Source organism: Oncorhynchus gorbuscha, linkage group LG16, assembly GCF_021184085.1.
Source record: "Oncorhynchus gorbuscha isolate QuinsamMale2020 ecotype Even-year linkage group LG16, OgorEven_v1.0, whole genome shotgun sequence".
Lineage (NCBI taxonomy): Eukaryota > Metazoa > Chordata > Actinopteri > Salmoniformes > Salmonidae > Oncorhynchus > Oncorhynchus gorbuscha.
Genome location: NC_060188.1, coordinates 66,829,082 through 66,851,110, shown reverse-complemented (window position 1 = coordinate 66,851,110; position 22,029 = coordinate 66,829,082). Strand labels below are relative to the sequence as shown.

At 52.8% G+C, this 22,029-nt stretch overlaps 1 protein-coding gene across 1 annotated transcript; it reads right to left on the bottom strand.

Annotated features, from left to right (window-relative positions):
* Positions 1-1,770: 1,770 nt before the first annotated feature.
* LOC123999943 (protein sprouty homolog 3-like) lies at positions 1,771-18,665 on the bottom strand. The gene is made up of 2 exons (XM_046305989.1): positions 18,056-18,665; positions 1,771-3,552 (listed from the first exon to the last, which is right to left on the bottom strand). Exon 2 carries the CDS (start codon positions 3,467-3,469, stop codon positions 2,525-2,527), a length of 945 nt encoding a protein of 314 aa, XP_046161945.1. The 5' UTR covers positions 3,470-3,552; positions 18,056-18,665; the 3' UTR covers positions 1,771-2,524.
* Positions 18,666-22,029: the final 3,364 nt, after the last annotated feature.

The following is a 22,029-nucleotide window of genomic DNA, read 5'->3' as shown; positions in this document are numbered from 1 at the left end:
GAGGAGGAAGTCCAATAAATAATAAATAGGTCAAGTCTAACAGAGCAAACCCCAGTCCATCACACAGCACAGTGAGGAACCCCAGTCCATCACACAGCACAGTGAGGAACCCCAGTCCATCACACAGCACAGTGAGGAACCCCAGTCCATCACACAGCACAGTGAGGAACCCCAGTCCATCACACAGCACAGTGAGGAACCCCAGTCCATCACACAGCACAGTGAGGAACCCCAGTCCATCACACAGCACAGTGAGGAACCCCAGTCCATCACACAGCACAGTGAGGAACCCCAGTCCATCACACAGCACAGTGAGGAACCCCAGTCCATCACACAGCACAGTGAGGAACCCCAGTCCATCACACAGCACAGTGAGGAACCCCAGTCCATCACACAGCACAGTGAGGAACCCCAGTCCATCACACAGCACAGTGAGGAACCCCAGTCCATCACACAGCACAGTGAGGAACCCCAGTCCATCACACAGCACAGTGAGGAACCCCAGTCCATCACACAGCACAGTGAGGAACCCCAGTCCATCACACAGCACAGTGAGGAACCCCAGTCCATCACACAGCACAGTGAGGAACCCCAGTCCATCACACAGCACAGTGAGGAACCCCAGTCCATCACACAGCACAGTGAGGAACCCCAGTCCATCACACAGCACAGTGAGGAACCCCAGTCCATCACACAGCACAGTGAGGAACCCCAGTCCATCACACAGCACAGTGAGGAACCCCAGTCCATCACACAGCACAGTGAGGAACCCCAGTCCATCACACAGCACAGTGAGGAACCCCAGTCCATCACATAGCACAGTGAGGAACCCCAGTCCATCACACAGCACAGTGAGGAACCCCAGTCCATCACACAGCACAGTGAGGAACCCCAGTCCATCACACAGCACAGTGAGGATCCCCAGTCCATCACACAGCACAGTGAGGAACCCCAGTCCATCACACAGCACAGTGAGGAACCCCAGTCCATCACACAGCACAGTGAGGATCCCCAGTCCATCACACAGCACAGTGAGGACCCCAGTCCATCACACAGCACAGTGAGGAACCCCAGTCCATCACACAGCACAGTGAGGATCCCCAGTCCATCACACAGCACAGTGAGGATCCCCAGTCCATCACACAGCACAGTGAGGAACCCCAGTCCATCACACAGCACAGTGAGGAACCCCAGTCCATCACACAGCACAGTGAGGATCCCCAGTCCATCACACAGCACAGTGAGGATCCCCAGTCCATCACAAAGCACAGTGAGGAACCCCAGTCCATCACATAGCACAGTGAGGATCCCCAGTCCATCACACAACACAGTGAGGATCCCCAGTCCATCACACAGCACAGTGAGGATCCCCAGTCCATCACACAGCACAGTGAGGAACCCCAGTCCATCACATAGCACAGTGAGGATCCCCAGTCCATCACACAGTCCATCACATAGCACAGTGAGGAACCCCAGTCCATCACACAGCACAGTGAGGAACCCCAGTCCATCACATAGCACAGTGAGGATCCCCAGTCCATCACACAACACAGTGAGGATCCCCAGTCCATCACATAGCACAGTGAGGACCCCAGTCCATCACATAGCACAGTGAGGATCCCCAGTCCATCACATCACAGTCCATCACAGTGAGGATCCCCAGTGAGGAACCCCATCACACACAGCACAGTGAGGATCCCCAGTCCATCACACAGCACAGTGAGGATCCCCAGTCCATCACAGCACACAGTCACACAGCACAGTGAACCCCAGTCCATCACATAGCAAGTGAGGAACCCCAGTCCATCACATAGCACAGTGAGGAACCCCAGTCCATCACACAGCACAGTGAGGAACCCCAGTCCATCACACAGCACAGTGAGGAACCCCAGTCCATCACACAGCACAGTGAGGAACCCCAGTCCATCACACAGCACAGTGAGGAACCCCAGTCCATCACATAGCACAGTGAGGAACCCCAGTCATCACACAGCACAGTGAGGAACCCCAGTCCATCACATAGCACAGTGAGGAACCCCAGTCCATCACATAGCACAGTGAGGAACCCCAGTCCATCACACAGCACAGTGAGGAACCCCAGTCCATCACACAGCACAGTGAGGAACCCCAGTCCATCACACAGCACAGTGAGGAACCCCAGTCCATCCCACCGAGCAGAGCCACAGTATGTACGCTATACTGGCCCACAAAGTAAGAGGAAGGTAGAGGCAGTGTGCCCACACAGTAACACAGTAAGGTTAAGATTGGCAGTCAGTTCAGCAAAAAGCACCAGGCGGTTTTCAGGTTTCGGCTCAAGTCTCCACATGTACAGTTACAGTGAAGTACAGTAAAGCTTTTGGTCATTTCTCCTCAGGCAGGAGGAGAAGTATGGAAGGTACGTAAGGTGAAAGGTCACGGTAGGAGGGGGTGATGGCGTTGTCATGGCAACAGTGTTTGTTGTCATGGTAATGTTGTCACTGAGACTGCGTTGTCTAGGCGATGGCTGACTCCCGCTGCAGCCCTGTCATACAGGTTTTTCCAGGGACTTGCTGCAGAAGGGGGTGTGCCCAGGGTTGGGGTTGGAGGTGGAGATCTTACGGCACACAGTGTTGGTGTTGCTGCAGCGGCAGCCGGGGCGGGTGGCTCGGTCGTGGGCCCGCTGGCACAGGGCGAGGCACAGCCTGGCAGGTGGGTAGCAGCAGAGACAGGGCAGGCACAGCGCCAGAAGGCCCATGGTGCCCCAGCGGCTGCAGGCGTGGGCGGATGTGCAGGCGCAGGGCCGGTCAGCACAGTTGTCCTCGTCATCCTGAGTGGAGCAGTGGTAGAACAGGCCCTTAACGCAGCACAGACAGGTGCCATACTCCACAGCACTCTCAGCAGAGCAAAGGCAGCGCTGCCCACAGGCCCAGCAGGACGGCAGGCTTCGCGGAGCGCAGCACTCCTGACACTTACACCTCCCACAGAGCTCACAGATAAACAGGTGCAAGCCCAGGTCCTCTCCCTCCACCAGGCCTTTACCCAGAGAAGCCTCAGGCTTGAGTTCTCCTTTAGGCTGGGAGCGCACCACCGAGGCCAGGCCAGAGTGGGAGGGCGTCAAGCCCACCAGGAGTCTCTGGTCGGAGGCAGCGCTGATCCGGGACATGGCTGAACTGGTAGTACTGGAGCGACTCAGATGGGCAAGGTGGGCGTGTTGCTGCTGGCTCTGGCTCCGGGGGAGAGGGTATCCCTGAGGGTAACCATGAGAGTAACCTTGAGGAGGGTATCCGTGGGTGATGGGGTAGCGGTCATCGTGGGCGTAGAAGAAGCCGGACTGGGAGGCATGGTCCAGGGTCACGGGGCGCTCCACGTAGTCGTTGTTGGCGCGGATGGAGCGGATCTGGTCCAGGGAGAGGACAGGCACCTGCTGGAGGTCCAGCCCATCAACGTCCATCCTGACTGGTGGAGGGCCATGACCCGGGAGAGGGTCCATCCTGGTCCTGGGAGAAGGAGCACCAGGGAGGGGGTCGAGACTGGGGCGGGGGGCTTACACCTCTCACGGCACATCAGAAAGACCTGGAATAGAAGAAGAGGGGCATTTTAGAAAATGTTTACATTTTATCTCACAACAAATGAAAAAAACATAGACTTCTTTACCCCTTAAAGACAACACATGAACCAGCTCATTACTCTTTATAACCTTCTCTTTACCACCCACAACACATCTGGGAAGCTGGAGATCAACATGAGCTACTTTCTAACAGCCAACCTCAATATTTCCCCTCCCTTGTTTGGTGGTGGACATACAATACAATGTACCTATACTGCAGTCAGGTAAACCAGGTAAACCTGCCCTGAGCAATGTGAAGGAGTTATATAAACTGGACATAAATAGTCCCAGTATCCACATCCAAATGATTATCCACACCATCATGACCATTGAGATTCTCCAGTGCTGAGCGTATAACTATTATTAGCCAGCCAGGACCAAATGGACAAAGCCATTAGCCTGGCCTGTAATTTAGCATCTGTTCACTTACACAGCTCTCTGGCGCGTACGCACACACACACGCACGCACGCACGCACGCACGCACGCACGCACACACACACACACACACACACACACACACACACACACACACACACACACACACACAGCTGCTGGAGAAGATTGGCATCAGATTCGCCCGTCTGCCCGGCCGAAGAGGTTGACACACAGACAAACAGCAATGGATTGTGGGAAAACATTGCAGTGTGCTAGTTGCTAGGGGTGTCGATGAGGTCCTAGGTTGTCATGGTCCTTTTGTTTTGTTTCAGCCTTATCCTCCACAAACAGGAACAACGTGGATGTTGGAATGTAGATGGAAAACATGAGTATCCTGGAACTGACACACAAACATGTCCGCTTGTTTCATTACAGTGACATACTGTAGTAGGGAACATTTCTGCGTTGATAACGTTTTTCCCTATTCAATTCTAATAATACAGTATGTGAGTTTTAGTGAAGATGTTGCACCTTCAAAAATAACCCCTGAAATATCTGTTATAACTACTACATCTAAGGACAACAGATTCAGCAGGATCTTCTGGTATGTGTTCAACAGAGACAGAGACAGAGACAGAGACAGAGACAGAGACAGAGACAGAGACAGAGACAGAGATAGAGATAGAGATAGAGAGAATGAGTGGGTGAGGGAGAGAGAGAGAGAGAGAGAGAGAGAGAGAGAGAGAGAGAGAGAGAGAGAGAGAGAGAGAGAGAGAGAGAGAGAGAGAGGGAGATAGAGATAGAGATAGAGAGAGAGAGTTGGGGGAGGGAGATAGAGATAGAGATAGAGAGAATGAGAGGGGAGAGAGAGAGAGAGAGAGAGAGAGAGAGAGAGAGAGAGAGAGAGAGAGAGAGAGAGAGAGAGAGAGGGGGAGGGAGAAAGAGAGAGATTAGAGGAGGAGAGAGAGAGAGAGAGAGAGAGAGAGAGAGAGAGAGAGAGAGAGAGAGAGAGAGAGAGAGAGAGAGAGAGAGAGAGAGAGAGAGAGAGAGTTAGAGATAAAGAGGGGGGGTAATCAGGCCAAATGGAGAAGCATTTTAAACAGACAGCCAAATGAGAAGATTAGATGGAGGAGAAAGATTGGAGCATCAGGCAGACGAATGGAGGGACGGATGGAGGGATGGACAGAGGGACAGCAGACGTAGCCAAGAACGGAAATCCATAGTCAGGAACAGCAATTAGAGCTTGCAGAGTGTCTGCCCCCGGCAGGCAGCCTTCCGGGGAGCTGCAGGCAGGCGGATGCTCTGATACCATCCAACCTCACACAGACACACTATAAAAACACACAGATCACACATACACACCTTTTGACACACTGAGAAAGACACACATTTACAGAGACTGAGACAGATGCACACAAAAGTGCAGAGCTACACACACGCACACATACATCTACACACTCCCACAAACACACACACATTGCCGCCCCAGTCAGCAGCCATAAAGTGAAGATAAGGCATCCCAGGTCAGAAATATATTTTTTAATTAGACCGAGAAGGAAAGTCAGTTCCTGGAGAGTAATCACATAAAATAGAGTGGCACCCATCCACTACACAGATATCAGACCATCCACTACACAGATATCAGACCATCCACTACACAGATATCAGACCATCCACTACACAGATATCAGACCATCCACTACACAGATATCAGACCATCCACAACACAGATATCAGACCATCCACTACACAGCTATCAGACCATCCACTACACACCCATCAGACCATCCACTACACAGCTATCAGACCATCCACTACACACCCATCAGACCATTCCACTACACACCCATCAGACCATCTACTACACACCCATCAGACCATCCACTACACACCCATCAGACCATCCACTACACACCCATCAGACCATCCACTACACACCCATCAGACCATCCACTACACACCCATCAGACCATCCACTACACACCCATCAAACCATCCACTACACACCCATCAGACCATCCACTACACACCCATCAGACCATCCACTACACAGCTATTAGACCATCCACTACACACCCATCAGACCATCCACTACACACCCATCAGACCATCCACTACACACCCATCAGACCATCCACTACACACCCATCAGACCATCCACTACACAGCTATCAGACCATCCACTACACACCCATCAGACCATCCACTACACACCCATCAGACCATCCACTACACAGCTATCAGACCATCCACTACACACCCATCAGACCATCCACTACACACCCATCAGACCATCCACTACACACCCATCAGACCATCCAATCCACTACACACCCATCAGACCATCCACTACACACCCATCAGACCAATCCACTACACACCCATCAGACCATCCACTACACACCCATCAGACCATCCACTATCACACCCATCAGACCATCCACTACACACCCATCAGACCATCCACTACACACCCATCAGACCATCCATCCACTATCCACACCCATCAGACCATCCACTACACACCCATCAGACCATCCACTACACACCCATCAGACCATCCACTACACACCCATCAGACCATCCACTACACACCCATCAGACCATCCACTACACACCCATCAGACCATCCACTACACACCCATCAGACCATCCACTCAGACCATCCACACCCATCAGACCAATCCACTCAGACCACACACCCATCAGACCATCCACTACACACCCATCAGCCAATCCACTACACACCCATCAGACCATCCACTACACACCCATCAGACCATCCACTACACACCCATCAGACCATCCACTACACACCCCAATCCACTACACACCCATCAGACCATCCACTACACACCCATCAGACCATCCACTATCCACACCCATCAGACCATCCACTACACACCCATCAGACCATCCACTACACAGCTATCAGACCATCCACTACACACCCATCAGACAATCCACTACACACCCATCAGACCATCCACTACACACCCATCAGACCATCCACTACACACCCATCAGACCATCCACTACACACCCATCAGACCATCCACTACACACCCATCAGACCATCCACTACACACCCATCAGACCATCCACTACACACCCATCAGACCATCCACTACACAGCTATCAGACCATCCACTACACAGCTATCAGACCATCCACTACACACCCATCAGCCAATCCACTACACACCCATCAGACCATCCACTACACACCCATCAGACCATCCACTACACACCCATCAGACCATCCACTACACACCCATCAGCCAATCCACTACACACCCATCAGACCATCCACTACACACCCATCAGACCATCCACTACACACCCATCAGCCAATCCACTACACACCCATCAGACCATCCACTACACACCCATCAGCCAATCCACTACACACCCATCAGACCATCCACTACACACCCATCAGACCATCCACTACACACCCATCAGCCAATCCACTACACACCCATCAGACCATCCACTACACACCCATCAGACCATCCACTACACACCCATCAGACCATCCACTACACACCCATCAGACCATCCACTACACAGCTATCAGACCATCCACTACACACCCATCAGACAATCCACTACACACCCATCAGACCATCCACTACACACCCATCAGACCATCCACTACACACCCATCAGACCATCCACTACACACCCATCAGACCATCCACTACACACCCATCAGACCATCCACTACACACCCATCAGACCATCCACTACACACCCATCAGACCATCCACTACACACCCATCAGACCATCCACTACACACCCATCAGACCATCCACTACACACCCATCAGACCATCCACTACACACCCATCAGACCATCCACTACACACCCATCAGACCATTTAATTGTTAAGAAAAGCCTGCTGCTCTGCTTTTTCCATAAGCTCATCCTGTAGAGTCGGCCAGGGTAGGGCTTAGGGTATAAATGTGTGGCCAAGCCCTTCACCACTGAGCCAGAGATGGACTGTCGTCCATCTCTGCAAAACCATGTAAACTGTTCTTGTTCTCATCACAGATCCCGTACACCAGGTCAGAGGATAGAGTGCAGGCTTTTGCTCCAACCCTGCTCTAGTTCACCTGACTTTAGGGCTATTTAGGGTCCTGAGGAGCTAACGGGCTACCATCAGATGTATTATAGTAGGGCTGGAACCAAACCCTGCAGATGGGTAGCCCCGGAAGAGGGTGGGCATCCCTGTTGTAACTCTAGACTGACGAGCCCTGATGAACTAACAGATATTCTGCTTGATTTCCTCTTGGATACAGAACTTCATCTGCTCTGATTTCTCTTAAGGAGCTGTCTGTCTGTTGATTTCTGTGGTGTACTGTATGAATAAACATACATTGATTTCTTCATTGCACTATAATCAACATTAATCAACAAAATAACTTATCTAGATCTAGAAAGCAAATAGTCCTCAGATATGCTTTCTAAGAATGACAGCTGTGCAGAGTGGATACTGTTGACTCATTCCTACTTAGTCAACGTTTACATGTTACATTTACAGCAGCATTAGAATTACTGGCTGTTCTTTCCCCCACTCAAGGGGTCGGAAGCCCTGTCTGTCCTTGAGGGAGCTATTGCCTTGGTAACCATGTTTGGGAAGTCAACTCCCACTACCCATAATCCTCCCCTCTCCCCCTCCACCTACCCACAGGTTTCCACCCCACCCTACACCTAGCCACCAGCTGCTCCTGCCCTACTCCTATCCCCCATTATCTCCAGGGTACAGTGCTGGGGCAGGGTTGGGGTACAAGACTGGGGGTACAGAGCTGAGGTACGAGACTGGGGGTACAGGGCTGGGGTACAAGACTGGGGGTACAGGGCTGGGGTACAAGACTGGGGGTACATGGCTGAGGTACAAGACTGGGGGTACAGGGCTAAGGTACAAGCCTGGGGGTACAAGACTGGGGATACAGGGCTTGGCTGGGGTACAAGACTTGGGGGTACAGGGCTGGGGTACAAGACTGGGGGTACAGGGCTGGGGTACAAGACTGGGGGTACATGGCTGAGGTACAAGACTGGGGGTACAGGGCTGGGGTACAAGACTGGGGGTACAGTGCTGGGGTACAAGACTGGGGGTACAGGGCTGAGGTACAAGACTGGGGGTACAGGGCTGGCTGGGGTACAAGCCTGGAGGTACAAGACTGGGGATACAGGGCTTGGCTGGGGTACAATACTTGGGGGTACAGGGCTGGGGGTACAGGGCTGGGGCTGGTGTACAAGACTTGGGGGTACAGGGCTGGGGGTACAGGGCTGGGGGTACAGGGTTAAGGTACAAACCTGGGGATACAGGGCTTGGCTGGGGTACAAGCCTTGGGGTACAAGACTGGGGATACAGGGCTTGGCTGGGGTACAAGACTTGGGGGTACAGTGCTGGGGTACAAGACTGGGGGTACAGGGCTGGGGTACAAGACTGGGGGTACAGGGCTGAGGTACAAGACTAGGGGTACAGGGCTGGGGTACAAGACTGGGGGTACAGTGCTGAGGTACAAGACTGGGGGTACAGGGCTGGGGTACAAGACTGGGGGTACAGGGCTGGGGTACAAGACTGGGGGTACAGGGCTGAGGTACAAGACTCGGGGTACCTGGCTGGGGTACAAGACTGGGGGTACAGGGCTGAGGTACAAGACTGGGGGTACAGGGCTTGGCTGGGGTACAAGACTTGGGGGTACAGGGCTGGGGGTACAGGGCTGGGGCTGGTGTACAAGACTTGGGGGTACAGGGCTGGGGGTACAGGGCTGGGGGTACAGGGTTGAGGTACAAACCTGGGGATACAGGGCTTGGCTGGGGTACAAGCCTTGGGGTACAAGACTGGGGATACAGGGCTTGGCTGGGGTACAAGACTTGGGGGTACAGTGCTGGGGTACAAGACTGGGGGTACAGGGTTGTGGTACAAGACTGGGGGTACAGGGCTGAGGTACAAGACTAGGGGTACAGGGCTGGGGTACAAGACTGGGGGTACAGTGCTGAGGTACAAGACTGGGGGTACAGGGCTGGGGTACAAGACTGGGGGTACAGGGCTGAGGTACAAGACTGGGGGTACAGGGCTGGGGTACAAGACTGGGGGTACAGGGCTGAGGTACAAGACTCGGGGTACCTGGCTGGGGTACAAGACTGGGGGTACAGGGCTGAGGTACAAGACTGGGGGTACAGGGCTGGGGTACAAGACTGGGGGTACAGGGCTGAGGTACAAGACTGGGGGTACAGGACTGGGGTACAAGACTGGGGGTACAGGGCTGAGGTACAAGACTGGGGGTACCTGGCTGGGGTACAAGACTGGGGGTACAGGGCTGAGGTACAAGACTGGGGGTACAGGGCTGGGGTACAAGACTGGGGGTACAGGGCTGGGGTACAAGACTGGGGGTACAGGGCTGGGGCTGGGGTAAAAGACTGGGGGTACAGGGCTGGGGCTGGGGTAAAAGACTGGGGGTACAGGGCTGGGGTACAAGACTGGGGGTACAGGGCTGGGGGATATGGCACATGTTGTCAGCACATGGTGAGAAAGCATGGATACAGTAGCATGAGGAAAGATACATGTTTGCTGGTCCTTCAGGTAGACCAGATCTGTTTCTTCAATACAATGTCCAGCCGAGACATGTCTCCTCTCCTCTCCTCTTCTCTCCTCGGCTGTTCTGAGTTATTCCTCCCTGCTGTATCTGCCTGGCTCTGGGAAGTCTGTTTTATGTGTCTGCTTCTGCTTTTATCCTCTGTGTTTGATGCAAACCCACCGGGACCCATTGCTCACTCCAGCATCATTCCCTCATATCAACAGCTTTTCCACTCATCTGTTCATCCCTTCACCTCCTCCTCACTGTCATTCACACACCTTTTAGGGCCTCAGATAAAGAAAAAAAATAGGAGAAGGAAATCAAGACCTGAGCGCTTTTCAGTTCTGGGTAGGAGGCACATTGATACATGGGCCGTGGAATACACCGATAGAGAGAGAGAGGGAAGAGAGAATGAGAGAGAGAGAGAGAGAGAGAGAGAGAGAGAGAGAGAGAGAGAGAGAGAGAGAGAGAGAGAGAGAGAGAGAGCCAAAGGACAGTAAAAAAGACAAGGAGATTGAAAGAGTTAGAAGATTAGAGAGAGGATAGAGTGAAGGACAGAGCAAGGCAACAGAGTGAGGGAGAAAGAGGATGAAGGTAAGAGAGGGGGAGAGGACAAATGGAAGAGAGAAATAGTGAGAAAGAAAACAAGTGAGAAAGAGAGAAGTGGAGAGAGGGGAGGAAATAGAGGGGAGGCGAGAGAGCTCAGGGCTGGTGTTTACTGGGCTAGCCTGCCGTCAGAGGTAACTTGAAGACAGGGCAGTGCGCTGGGGGGGTATCAGCAGTGAGTGAGCCCTGCAGCTCTGGCCTGGGTCTCTCTCTCCTGCTCCCCTGCACGCTGCCCTCTCTGGCACAGTAATCCTATCTGCAGCAGGAGAGAGCTACACAGTGAATATTATTCATAACAATCACTACACAATCACTACATAGGACCTTGCTCCTCTTAGCTCAGAGTTAGAGAGGGAGGCGGATGAAATCCAAGCCCACAACTGGAGTGCAAAACAGAAAGAAAGGGTGATGGGGAGGGGAGGGGAGGGGTGGGGGAGGGGGAGGGGGGTTGAAATAAAAATGAATAGGAAGCGGGAAACAGATGTGTTGGAAAATTAGGACAGTCATGGCCTAATGTTCATTTACTGCATATCAAATACTACCCCCACACAGACACACAAACATTGGAGAACCCTCTTTGGTTCCAGGTAAAACTCTTTTGGGTTCCATGTAAAACCTTTTCTACAGAGTGAGTTCTACCTGGAACCAAAAGGGTTCTATCTGAGAAGGAACCGCTCTGAGGTGGGGGTGAAGACTTACAGAAAACGTTTAACCTCTGTCATTACCAACAAAGGGTATATAACAAAGTATTGAGATAAACTTTTGTTATTGACCAAATACTTATTTTCCACCATAATTTGCAAATAAATTCATAAAAAATTCTACAATGTGATTTTCTGGATTTTTTTCCTTCTCCTTTTGTCTGCCATAGTTGAAGTGTACCTATGATGAAAATTACAGGCATCTCTCATCTTTTTAAGTGGGAGAACTTGCACAATTGGTGGTTGACTAAATACTTTTTTTCCCCACTGTAACTGTTAGGCTACCTGCAGCCAAAAAGGGTTCCTCAAAGGGTTCTTCTATGGTCACAGCCAAATAACCCTTTAAGGTTTTAGACAGACCCTTTTTTATTAGGAGTATAGCCTTCCTCCCTCTATAACCCTGGCCCTCCTCTAATCCTGGCCCTCCCCTAGCCCTCCTCCTCCTCTACCCCTGGCCCTCCCCTAGCCCTCCTCCTCCTCTACCCCCTCCCCTAGCCCTTCTCCTCTACCCCTGGGTCTCCACTAGCCCTCCTCCTCTACCCCTGGCCCTCCCCTAGCCCTCCTCCTCTACCCCTGTCTCCACTAGCCCTCCTCCTCTACCCCTGGGTCTCCACTAGCCCTCCTCCTCTACCCCTGTCTCCACTAGCCCTCCTCCTCTACCCCTGGGTCTCCACTAGCCCTCCTCCTCTACCGCTGTCTCCATTAGCCCTCCTCCTCTACCCCTGGCCCTCCCCTAGCCCTCCTCCCCTACCCCTGGGTCTCCACTAGCCCTCCTCCTCTACCCCTGGCCCTCCCCTAGCCCTCCTCCTCTACCCCTGTCTCCACTAGCCCTCCTCCTCTACCCCTGGCCCTCCCCTAGCCCTCCTCCTTCTATAACCCTGGCCCTCCCCTAGCCTCCTCCTTCTATAACCCTGGCCCTCCCCTAGCCCTCCTCCTTCTATAACCCTGGCCCTCCACTAGCCCTCCTCCTTCTATAACCCTGGACCTCCCCCAGCCCTCCTCACTCTTTAACCCTAGCCCTCCTCCTCTACCCCTGTCTCCACTAGCCCTCCTCCTCTACCCCTGTCTCCACTAGCCCTCCTCCTCTACCCCTGGCCCTCCCCTAGCCCTCCTCCTCTACCCCTGGCCCTCCCCTAGCCCTCCTCCTTCTATAACCCTGGCCCTCCCCTAGCCCTCCTCCTTCTATAACCCTGGCCCTCCACTAGCCCTCCTCACTCTTTAACCCTAGCCCTCCTCCTCTACCCCTGTCTCCACTAGCCTTCCTCCTTCTATAACCCTGGCCCTCCCCTAGCCCTCCTCCTTCTATAACCCTGGACCTCCCCCAGCCCTCCTCACTCTTTAACCCTAGCCCTCCTCCTCTACCCCTGTCTCCACTAGCCCTCCTCCTCTACCCCTGGCCCTCCCCTAGCCCTCCTCCCTCTATACCCCTGGCCCTCCCCTAGCCTTCCTCCTCCTCTACCCCTGGCCCTCTCCTAGCCTTCCTCCCTCTATACCTCTGGCCCTCCCCTAGCCCTCCTCCCTCTATACCCCTGGCCCTCCCCTAGCCTTCCTCCTTCTATACCCCTGGCCCTCCTCTAGCCCTCCTCCTCTACCCCTGGCCCTCCCCTAGCCTTCTTCCCTCTATACCCCTGGCCCTCCCCTAGCCTTCCTCCCTCTATACCCCTGGCCCTCCCCTAGCCTTCCTCCTTCTATACCCCTGGCCCTCCCCTAGCCTTCCTCCTCCTCTACCCCTGGCCCTCCCCTAGCCTTCCTCCTCCTCTACCCCTGGCCCTCCCCTAGCCCTCTCCTCTCAACCTCTCTTCTCTACTCCTCCTCTCAGCATCCAGGACACAGTTTCCTGCAGGGAGCATCTCTCTCTCTCGCTCTCACTCTCTCACACCCACACACACCCTCTCTCTCCCCTTCTCCCTTTCCCTTACTCCTGCTCTCTCTTTCCTCCTTTCCAGATTTGCATATTGGCAGTTGAGGCCTAAGTTTGGGGCTGGCACCCACTAAAACAACCTACCCTAACATATGAATTGGGGCCCTGGCTGCTCTCTCCCTCTCCCTCTCCCTCTCCCTCTCTCTGTGTGTGTGTGTGTGTGTGTGTGTGTGTGTGTGTGTGTGTGTGTGTGTGTGTGTGTGTGTGTGTGTGTGTGTGTGTGTGTGTGTGTGTGTGTGTGTGTGTGTGTGTGTGTGTGTGTGTGTGTGTGTGTGTGTGTGTGTGTGTGTGTGTGTGTGTGTGTGTGTGTGTGTGTGTGTGTGTGTGTGTGTGTGTGTGTGTGTGTGTGTGTGAGTGTGAGTTTGAGTGTGTGTGTGTGTGACTGGCTGGTTCCCTTGTGTGTGAGTTGTCAATGGGACCCATGGGCCACCCTCTAGCCCCTCCGGGAGCGCAGCAGGATTGAATGACAATAAACTGTATGAGATTCCGGATGTGTCGAATCCGACCCCCAGGAAGGACTGAAATAGACACTGCAGACCAGCAAGTCCAGGCAGGAGAGAGAGAGAGAGAGAGAGAGAGAGAGAGAGAGAGAGAGAGAGAGAGAGAGAGAGAGAGAGAGAGAGAGAGAGAGAGAGAGAGAGAGAGGGAGAGAGAGAGAGAGAGGGATAAAGAGGGAGAGAGAGATAAAGAGAGAGAGGGAGAGAGGGAGAGATAAAAAGAGAGAGGCAGAGAGGGATAAAGAGGGAGAGAGAGAGAGAGATAAAGAGAGAGAGGGAGAGAGGGATAAATAGGGAGAGAGAGAGAGATAAAGAGAGAGAGGGAGAGAGGGATAAAGAGGGAGAGAGAGAGAGAGAGATAAAGAGAGAGAGGGAGAGAGGGATAAAGAGGGAGAGAGAGAGAGATAAAGAGAGAGAGGGAGAGAGGGATAAAGAGGGAGAGAGAGAGAGAGATAAAGAGAGAGAGGGAGAGAGGGATAAAGAGGGAGAGAGAGAGAGATAAAGAGAGAGAGGGAGAGAGGGATAAAGAGGGAGAGAGAGAGAGATAAAGAGAGAGAGAGAGGGATAAAGAGAGAGAGAGAGAGAGAGAGAGAGAGAGAGAGAGAGAGAGAGAGAGAGAGAGAGAGAGAGAGATAAAGAGAGAGAGGGAGAGAGGGATAAAGAGGGAGAGAGAGAGAGAGATAAAGAGAGAGAGGGAGAGGGATATAAAGAGGGAGAGAGAGAGAGAGATAAAGAGAGAGAGAGAGAGAGAGAGAGAGAGAGAGAGAGAGAGAGAGAGAGAGAGAGAGAGAGAGAGAGAGAGAGAGAGAGAGAGAGATAAAGAGAGAGATAAAGAGAGAGATAAAGAGAGAGAGGGAGAGACATGAATAAAGATAAAGCAGGAGAAAGTGAACAGGAAAAACAATTGGAAAGAGGGAGGAGACTGGAAGTAGTTAGTGATAAAGTTGAGGCATCACAGTGTGTGCGTGCATGTGTTGACATGCGTGCATGTGTGTGTGTGTAACCCACCATCTTGTGTAAGTAGGGGTGAGAAAGAGAAGTCACCCCTCACGGCACCCTGTCTGGCACAGTGAGTTATTTCACCTTTCCACAATGGGCCAATGGTCCCAAACAGCTGTACCAGTTACGCCATGCAACCTCCTCTCTCTCTCTCGCTCTCACTTACACACACTTGTGGAACTTCGTTAACTTCTCTAATACAAAACCACTGGAAAAAAATATGCTTTTATCAACTTGATCAACTGTACACACACAAAAATCGAGCGCATTCAATTTGTAACAGATTCTTCAAATTATGACGACTCTAATCTAATATGCATGTATTTAGCTTACATCCACCTCTCTTTTCCAACAGCAAACCTTGGAACATAGAGACATTTTATATATTTAACAAATAAATAAATAAATAATACATTCCAGGAGAGCACTCTTTCAAACAGTAAAGGACAGTGAGGTTTCCCATCCGACCGTTTGTGGTTGATGTGCATTAGCTCCTCTTGCCTAGTGTTAGAAAAAAAACTCTCTTCACTACACTCATCCCATCCGTCTATCCCTCTATCCCCCCATCTCTCCATCCCACCATCCCTCCATCCCTCTATCCCTTCTTCCCTCCATCCTTCCATCCCTTCATCCCTCCATCCTTCCATCCCTCCATCCTTCCATCTCTCCATCCCTCCATCCTTCCATCCTTCCATCCCTCTTCCATCCCTCCATCCCTCTATCCCTCCATCCCTCCATCACTCGTTCACCCATCCACCCCTCCAGTCGTGCCCAGCGGATATGGGTATTGACATATAGTATCCGACCTTGAAAACAATCAATGATAACCCCACATGTCCCCATCCCACTTACACACACCACACCAAACTATCCCAGTTACAGTACACACACCATAGTGCACCGCACCAAACCATTTACTCACGCCACACCAAACCATTTACTCACACCACACCAAACCATTTACTCACACCACACCAAACCATTTACTCACACCACACCAAACCATCTACTAACACCACACCAAACCGTTTACTCACACCATAACAAACCATTTACTCACACCGCAACAAACCATTTACTCACACCACACCAAACCATTTACTCACACCACACCAAACCATTTACTCAAAACCGCACCAAACCATTTACTCAAAACCGCACCAAACCATTCACTCACACTGCACCAAACCATTTACTCACACCGCACCAAACCATTTACTCACACCGCACCAAACCATTTACTCAAAACCACACCAATCCATTTACTCAAAACCTCACCAAACCATTTACTCACACCACACCAAACCATTTACTCACACCACACCAAATCATTTACTCAAAACCGCACCAAACCATTTACTCACACCACACCAAACCATTTACTCACACCACACCAAACCATTTACTCACACCGCACCAAACCATTTACTCACACCACACCAAACCATTTACTCACACCTCACCAAACCATTTACTCACACCACACCATACCAAATCAGTTACTCTTACCACACAAAACTATCCCAGTTACAATACACACATCACAACATACCACACAACATCACACCACTCTTCCAGTTATGCAAACCGGTTATACACCATACCAAACAATACCACACCTCTCCCCCAGTTAGACTCACCACACCAAACTATCCCAGTTACAGTACACACACCACACCAAACCAGTTACTCACCAAACCACATCAAACCAGTTACACACCATACCACATCACATCAAACCAGCTACACACCATACCACACCACACCACATCAAACCAGTTACACACCATAACACACCAAACCACATCAAACCAGTTACACACCATACCACACCACTCTCCCAGGTAGACACACCACACTCTCCCAGGTTGACACACCACACCACTCTCCCAGGTAGACACACCACAGCACTCTCCCAGGTAGACACACCACACCACTCTCCCAGGTAGACACACCACACCACTCTCCCAGGTAGACACACCACACCACTCTCCCAGGTAGACACACCACACCACTCTCCCATGTAGACACACCACACCACTCTCCCAGGTAGACACACCACAGCACTCTCCCAGGTAGACACACCACACCACTCTCCCAGGTAGACACACCACACCACTCTCCCAGGTAGACACACCACACCACACCACTCTCCCAGGTAGACACACCACAGCACTCTCCCAGGTAGACACACAGCACTCTCCCAGCACTCTCCCAGGTAGACATCACTCTCCCAGGTAGACCACACCACTCTCCCAGGTAGACACACCACATCACTCTCCCAGGTAGACACACCACACCACTCTCCCCACACAGCACTCTCCCAGGTAGACACACCACACCACTCTCCCAGGTAGACACACCACACCACTCTCCCAGGTAGACACACCACACCACTCTCCCAGGTAGACACACCACACCACTCTCCCAGGTAGACACACCACAGCACTCTCCCAGGTAGACACACCACACCACTCTCCCAGGTAGACACACCACACCACTCTCCCAGGTAGACACACCACACCACTCTCCCAGGTAGACACACCACACCACTCTCCCAGGTAGACACACCACTATCCCAGTGGCATAAAGCTTTAAACAGTAAGGCCAGAGAAGGACCTACAGAAAGCAGACCACTTCTACACACGGTTAAGTTGAATATAAAGAATACATGTGAGAGTCTAGTAAAAGTGTAAAGCTCTTTGGATATCCGCTTTTAGTGTTTTTCCTCATAAAATAGAGATGGGTTGGTACGGGGGGGGGGGCTGTTTGTACCTACCTCTGAATGGGGGGAGATCCATGCTGCAGTGGGATGGTTGGGGAGGGGGGGCAGTTCTCTCAGTTCTGTGGGGCCACAGCTCCTTCCTTCCCTTCCCTTCCTTCACCTTGAGTCCCCTCCGTAGGCCTTTCAGGAGCGTCCCTTTGCATTCCCTGCAAAGAAGAAGCAGCAGCAACCCGGCCCTGACGACAAGCAGCCAAGCAGCCTCTCCACGATGCCTTGTCAGGGGCAGAGAGGTCCCTGGTCCACAGTGTGCTGATCACTGGAGACCAGAGGGCAGAGTACCATTAAAAATATCCCAGAGAACACAAGAAGAAGTAACAGCCAAGTCCTCTGCTTCAGAATGAAAATGAACAATATATTGTTAGATCAAAAACATAAGGTTGTGAAAAAAAGTTAACAAATTAAAGTGAAAAAGTTCCAAAATTATAGGACACAGATATTGTAGTAGTATGGCTCTGTAGTCTCTCTCTCTGCTATCCCTGGAAGCGTAATGACTGAGTGCTGGATAGTCCCTCTCTCTCTTGCTCTCTTGTTCTCTCTCTCTCTCTCTCTGGCTCTCTCTCTCTCTAACGCTCTTGGGTCAGTCCTTCCTGTCTGTACGTTTATCCTCTCATTCTCTGCAAGCCGAGAGTGTGTGTGTGAGGGAGAGCGTGAGAGACACAGACACAGAAAGAGGGGGAGAGATGGGAGGGAGGGAGGATGGGAAACAGAGAGAAAGAGAGCAGGAGGGGGCTGGACATGAATGGTAGAGGGAGGCAGGGGAGGGTTCTGTTCAGGATGGGGGATACATGTTTGCTGCAGATAGTTAATAGCTAAGTGGCATCATCAGGCTGAATCTCTCATTTGCTCTCCCTCAGGCACTGTTCCATATGAGTCTATGAGCAGAGCCTTGATAGAGGGAGAGAGAGAGAGAAGGAGAATGGGAGAGAGAGACAGATAGAAAAAGAGAGAAGGGAAGAAAAGGGGAGAGTGTGTGCAAGAAAGAGAAAAAATGAGGGAGAGGAAAGACAGAGGGAGTGAGGGAGAGAGAGAGGGAGAAAAGGGGACACAGGGAGAGAGAGAGGGAGAAAAGGGGACACAGGGAGGGAGAGAGGGCGAAAAGGGGACACAGGGAGAGAGAGAGGGAGAAAAGGGGACACAGGGAGGGAGAGAGGGAGAAAAGGGGAGAGAGGGAGAAAAGGGGACACAGGGAGGGAGACAGGGAGAAAAGGGGAGAGGGGGAGAAAAGGGGACACAGGGAGAGAGAGAGGGAGAAAAGGGGACACAGGGAGAGAGAGAGGGAGAAAAGGGGACACAGGGAGAGAGAGAGGGAGAAAAGGGGACACAGGGAGAGAGAGAGGGAGAAAAGGGGACACAGGGAGGGAGAGAGGGAGAAAAGGGGAGAGAGGGAGAAAAGGGGACACAGGGAGGGAGACAGGGAGAAAAGGGGAGAGAGGGAGAAAAGGGGACACAGGGAGGGAGAGATGGAGAAAAGGGGAGAGAGGGAGAAAAGGGGACACAGGGAGGGAGAGAGGGAGAAAAGGGGACACAGGGAGGGAGAGAGGGAGAAAAGGGGAGAGAGGGAGAAAAGGGGAGACAGGGAGGGAGAGAGGGAGAAAAGGGGAGAGGGGGAGAAAAGGGGACACAGGGAGGGAGAGAGGGAGAAAAGGGGACACAGGGAGGGAGAGAGGGAGAAAAGGGGAGAGAGGGAGAAAAGGGGAGACAGGGAGGGAGAGAGGGAGAAAAGGGGAGAGGGGGAGAAAAGGGGAGAGAGGGAGAAAAGGGGAGACAGGGAGGGAGAGAGGGAGAAAAGGGGAGACAGGGAGAAAAGGGGAGAGAGGGAGAAAAGGGGAGACAGGGAGGGAGAGAGGGATAAAAGGGGAGACAGGGAGGGAGAGAGGGAGAAAAGGGGAGACGGAGAAAAGGGGAGAGAGGGAGAAAAGGGGAGACAGGAAGGGAGAGAGGGAGAAAATGGGAGACAGGGAGGGAGAGAGGGAGAAAAGGGGAGACAGGGAGGGAGAGAGGGAGAAAAGGGGAGACAGGGAGGGAGAGAGGGAGAAAAGGGGAGACAGGGAGAAAAGGGGAGAGAGGGAGGGAGAGAGGGAGAAAAGGGGATACAGGGAGGGAGAGAGGGAGAAAAGGGGAGAGAGGGAGAAAAGGGGAGACAGGGAGAAAGGGGGAGGGAGGGAGAAAAGGGGAGACAGGGAGGGAGAGAGGGAGAAAAGGGGAGAGAGGGAGAAAAGGGGAGAGAGGGAGAAAAGGGGAGACAGGAAGGGAGAGAGAGAGGGAGAAAAGGGGACACAGGGAGGGAGAGAGGGAGAAAAGGGGACACAGGGAGGGAGAGAGGGAGAAAAGGGGACACAGGGAGGGAGAGAGGGAGAAAAGGGGACACAGGGAGGGAGAGAGGGAGAAAAGGGGAGAGAGGGAGAAAAGGGGAGACAGGGAGGGAGAGAGGGAGAAAAGGGGAGAGGGGGAGAAAAGGGGAGAGAGGGAGAAAAGGGGAGACAGGGAGGGAGAGAGGGAGAAAAGGGGACACAGGGAGGGAGAGAGGGAGAAAAGGGGAGAGAGGGAGAAAAGGGGAGACAGGGAGAGAGAGAGGGAGAAAAGGGGACACAGGGAGAGAGAGAGGGAGAAAAGGGGACACATGGAGGGAGAGAGGGAGAAAAGGGGACACAGGGAGGGAGAGAGGGAGAAAAGGGGAGAGAGGGAGAAAAGGGGAGACAGGGAGGGAGAGAGGGAGAAAAGGGGAGAGGGGGAGAAAAGGGGAGAGAGGGAGAAAAGGGGAGACAGGGAGGGAGAGAGGGAGAAAAGGGGAGACAGGGAGAAAAGGGGAGAGAGGGAGAAAAGGGGAGACAGGGAGGGAGAGAGGGAGAAAAGGGGAGACAGGGAGGGAGAGAGGGAGAAAAGGGGAGACGGAGAAAAGGGGAGAGAGGGAGAAAAGGGGAGACAGGAAGGGAGAGAGGGAGAAAATGGGAGACAGGGAGGGAGAGAGGGAGAAAAGGGGAGACAGGGAGGGAGAGAGGGAGAAAAGGGGAGACAGGGAGGGAGAGAGGGAGAAAAGGGGAGACAGGGAGAAAAGGGGAGAGAGGGAGGGAGAGAGGGAGAAAAGGGGATACAGGGAGGGAGAGAGGGAGAAAAGGGGAGAGAGGGAGAAAAGGGGAGACAGGGAGAAAGGGGGAGGGAGGGAGAAAAGGGGAGACAGGGAGGGAGAGAGGGAGAAAAGGGGAGACAGGGAGAAAAGGGGAGAGAGGGAGAAAAGGGGAGACAGGAAGGGAGAGAGGGAGAAAAGGGGAGACAGGGAGAAAAGGGGAGAGAGGGAGAAAAGGGGAGACAGGGAGGGAGAGAGGGAGAAAAGGGGAGAGAGGGAGAAAAGGGGAGACAGGGAGGGAGAGAGGTAGAAAAGGGGAGACAGGGAGGGAGAGAGGGAGAAAAGGGGAGACAGGGAGGGAGAGAGGGAGAAAAGGGGAGAGAGGGAGAAAAGGGGAGAGAGGGAGAAAAGGGGAGAAAAGGGGAGACAGGGAGAAAAGGGGAGACAGGGAGAAAAGGGGAGACACGGAGGGAGAGAGGGAGAAAAGGGGAGAGAGGGAGAAAAGGGGAGAGAGGGAGAAAAGGGGAGACAGGGAGGGAGAGAGGGAGAAAAGGGGAGAGAGGGAGAAAAGGGGAGAGAGGGAGAAAAGGGGAGACAGGGAGGGAGAGAGGGAGAAAAGGGGAGAGAGGGAGAAAAGGGGAGAGAGGGAGAAAAGGGGAGACAGGGAGGGAGAGAGGGAGAAAAGGGGAGACAGGGAGAAAAAGGGAAAGAGGGAGAAAAGGGGAGACAGGGAGGGAGAGAGGGAGAAAAGGGGAGACAGGGAGAAAAGGGGAGACAGGGAGGGAGAGAGGGAGAAAAGGGGAGACAGGGAGGGAGAGAGGGAGAAAAGGGGAGAGAGGGAGAAAAGGGGAGAGAGGGAGAAAAGGGGAGACAGGGAGGGAGAGAGGGAGAAAAGGGGAGACAG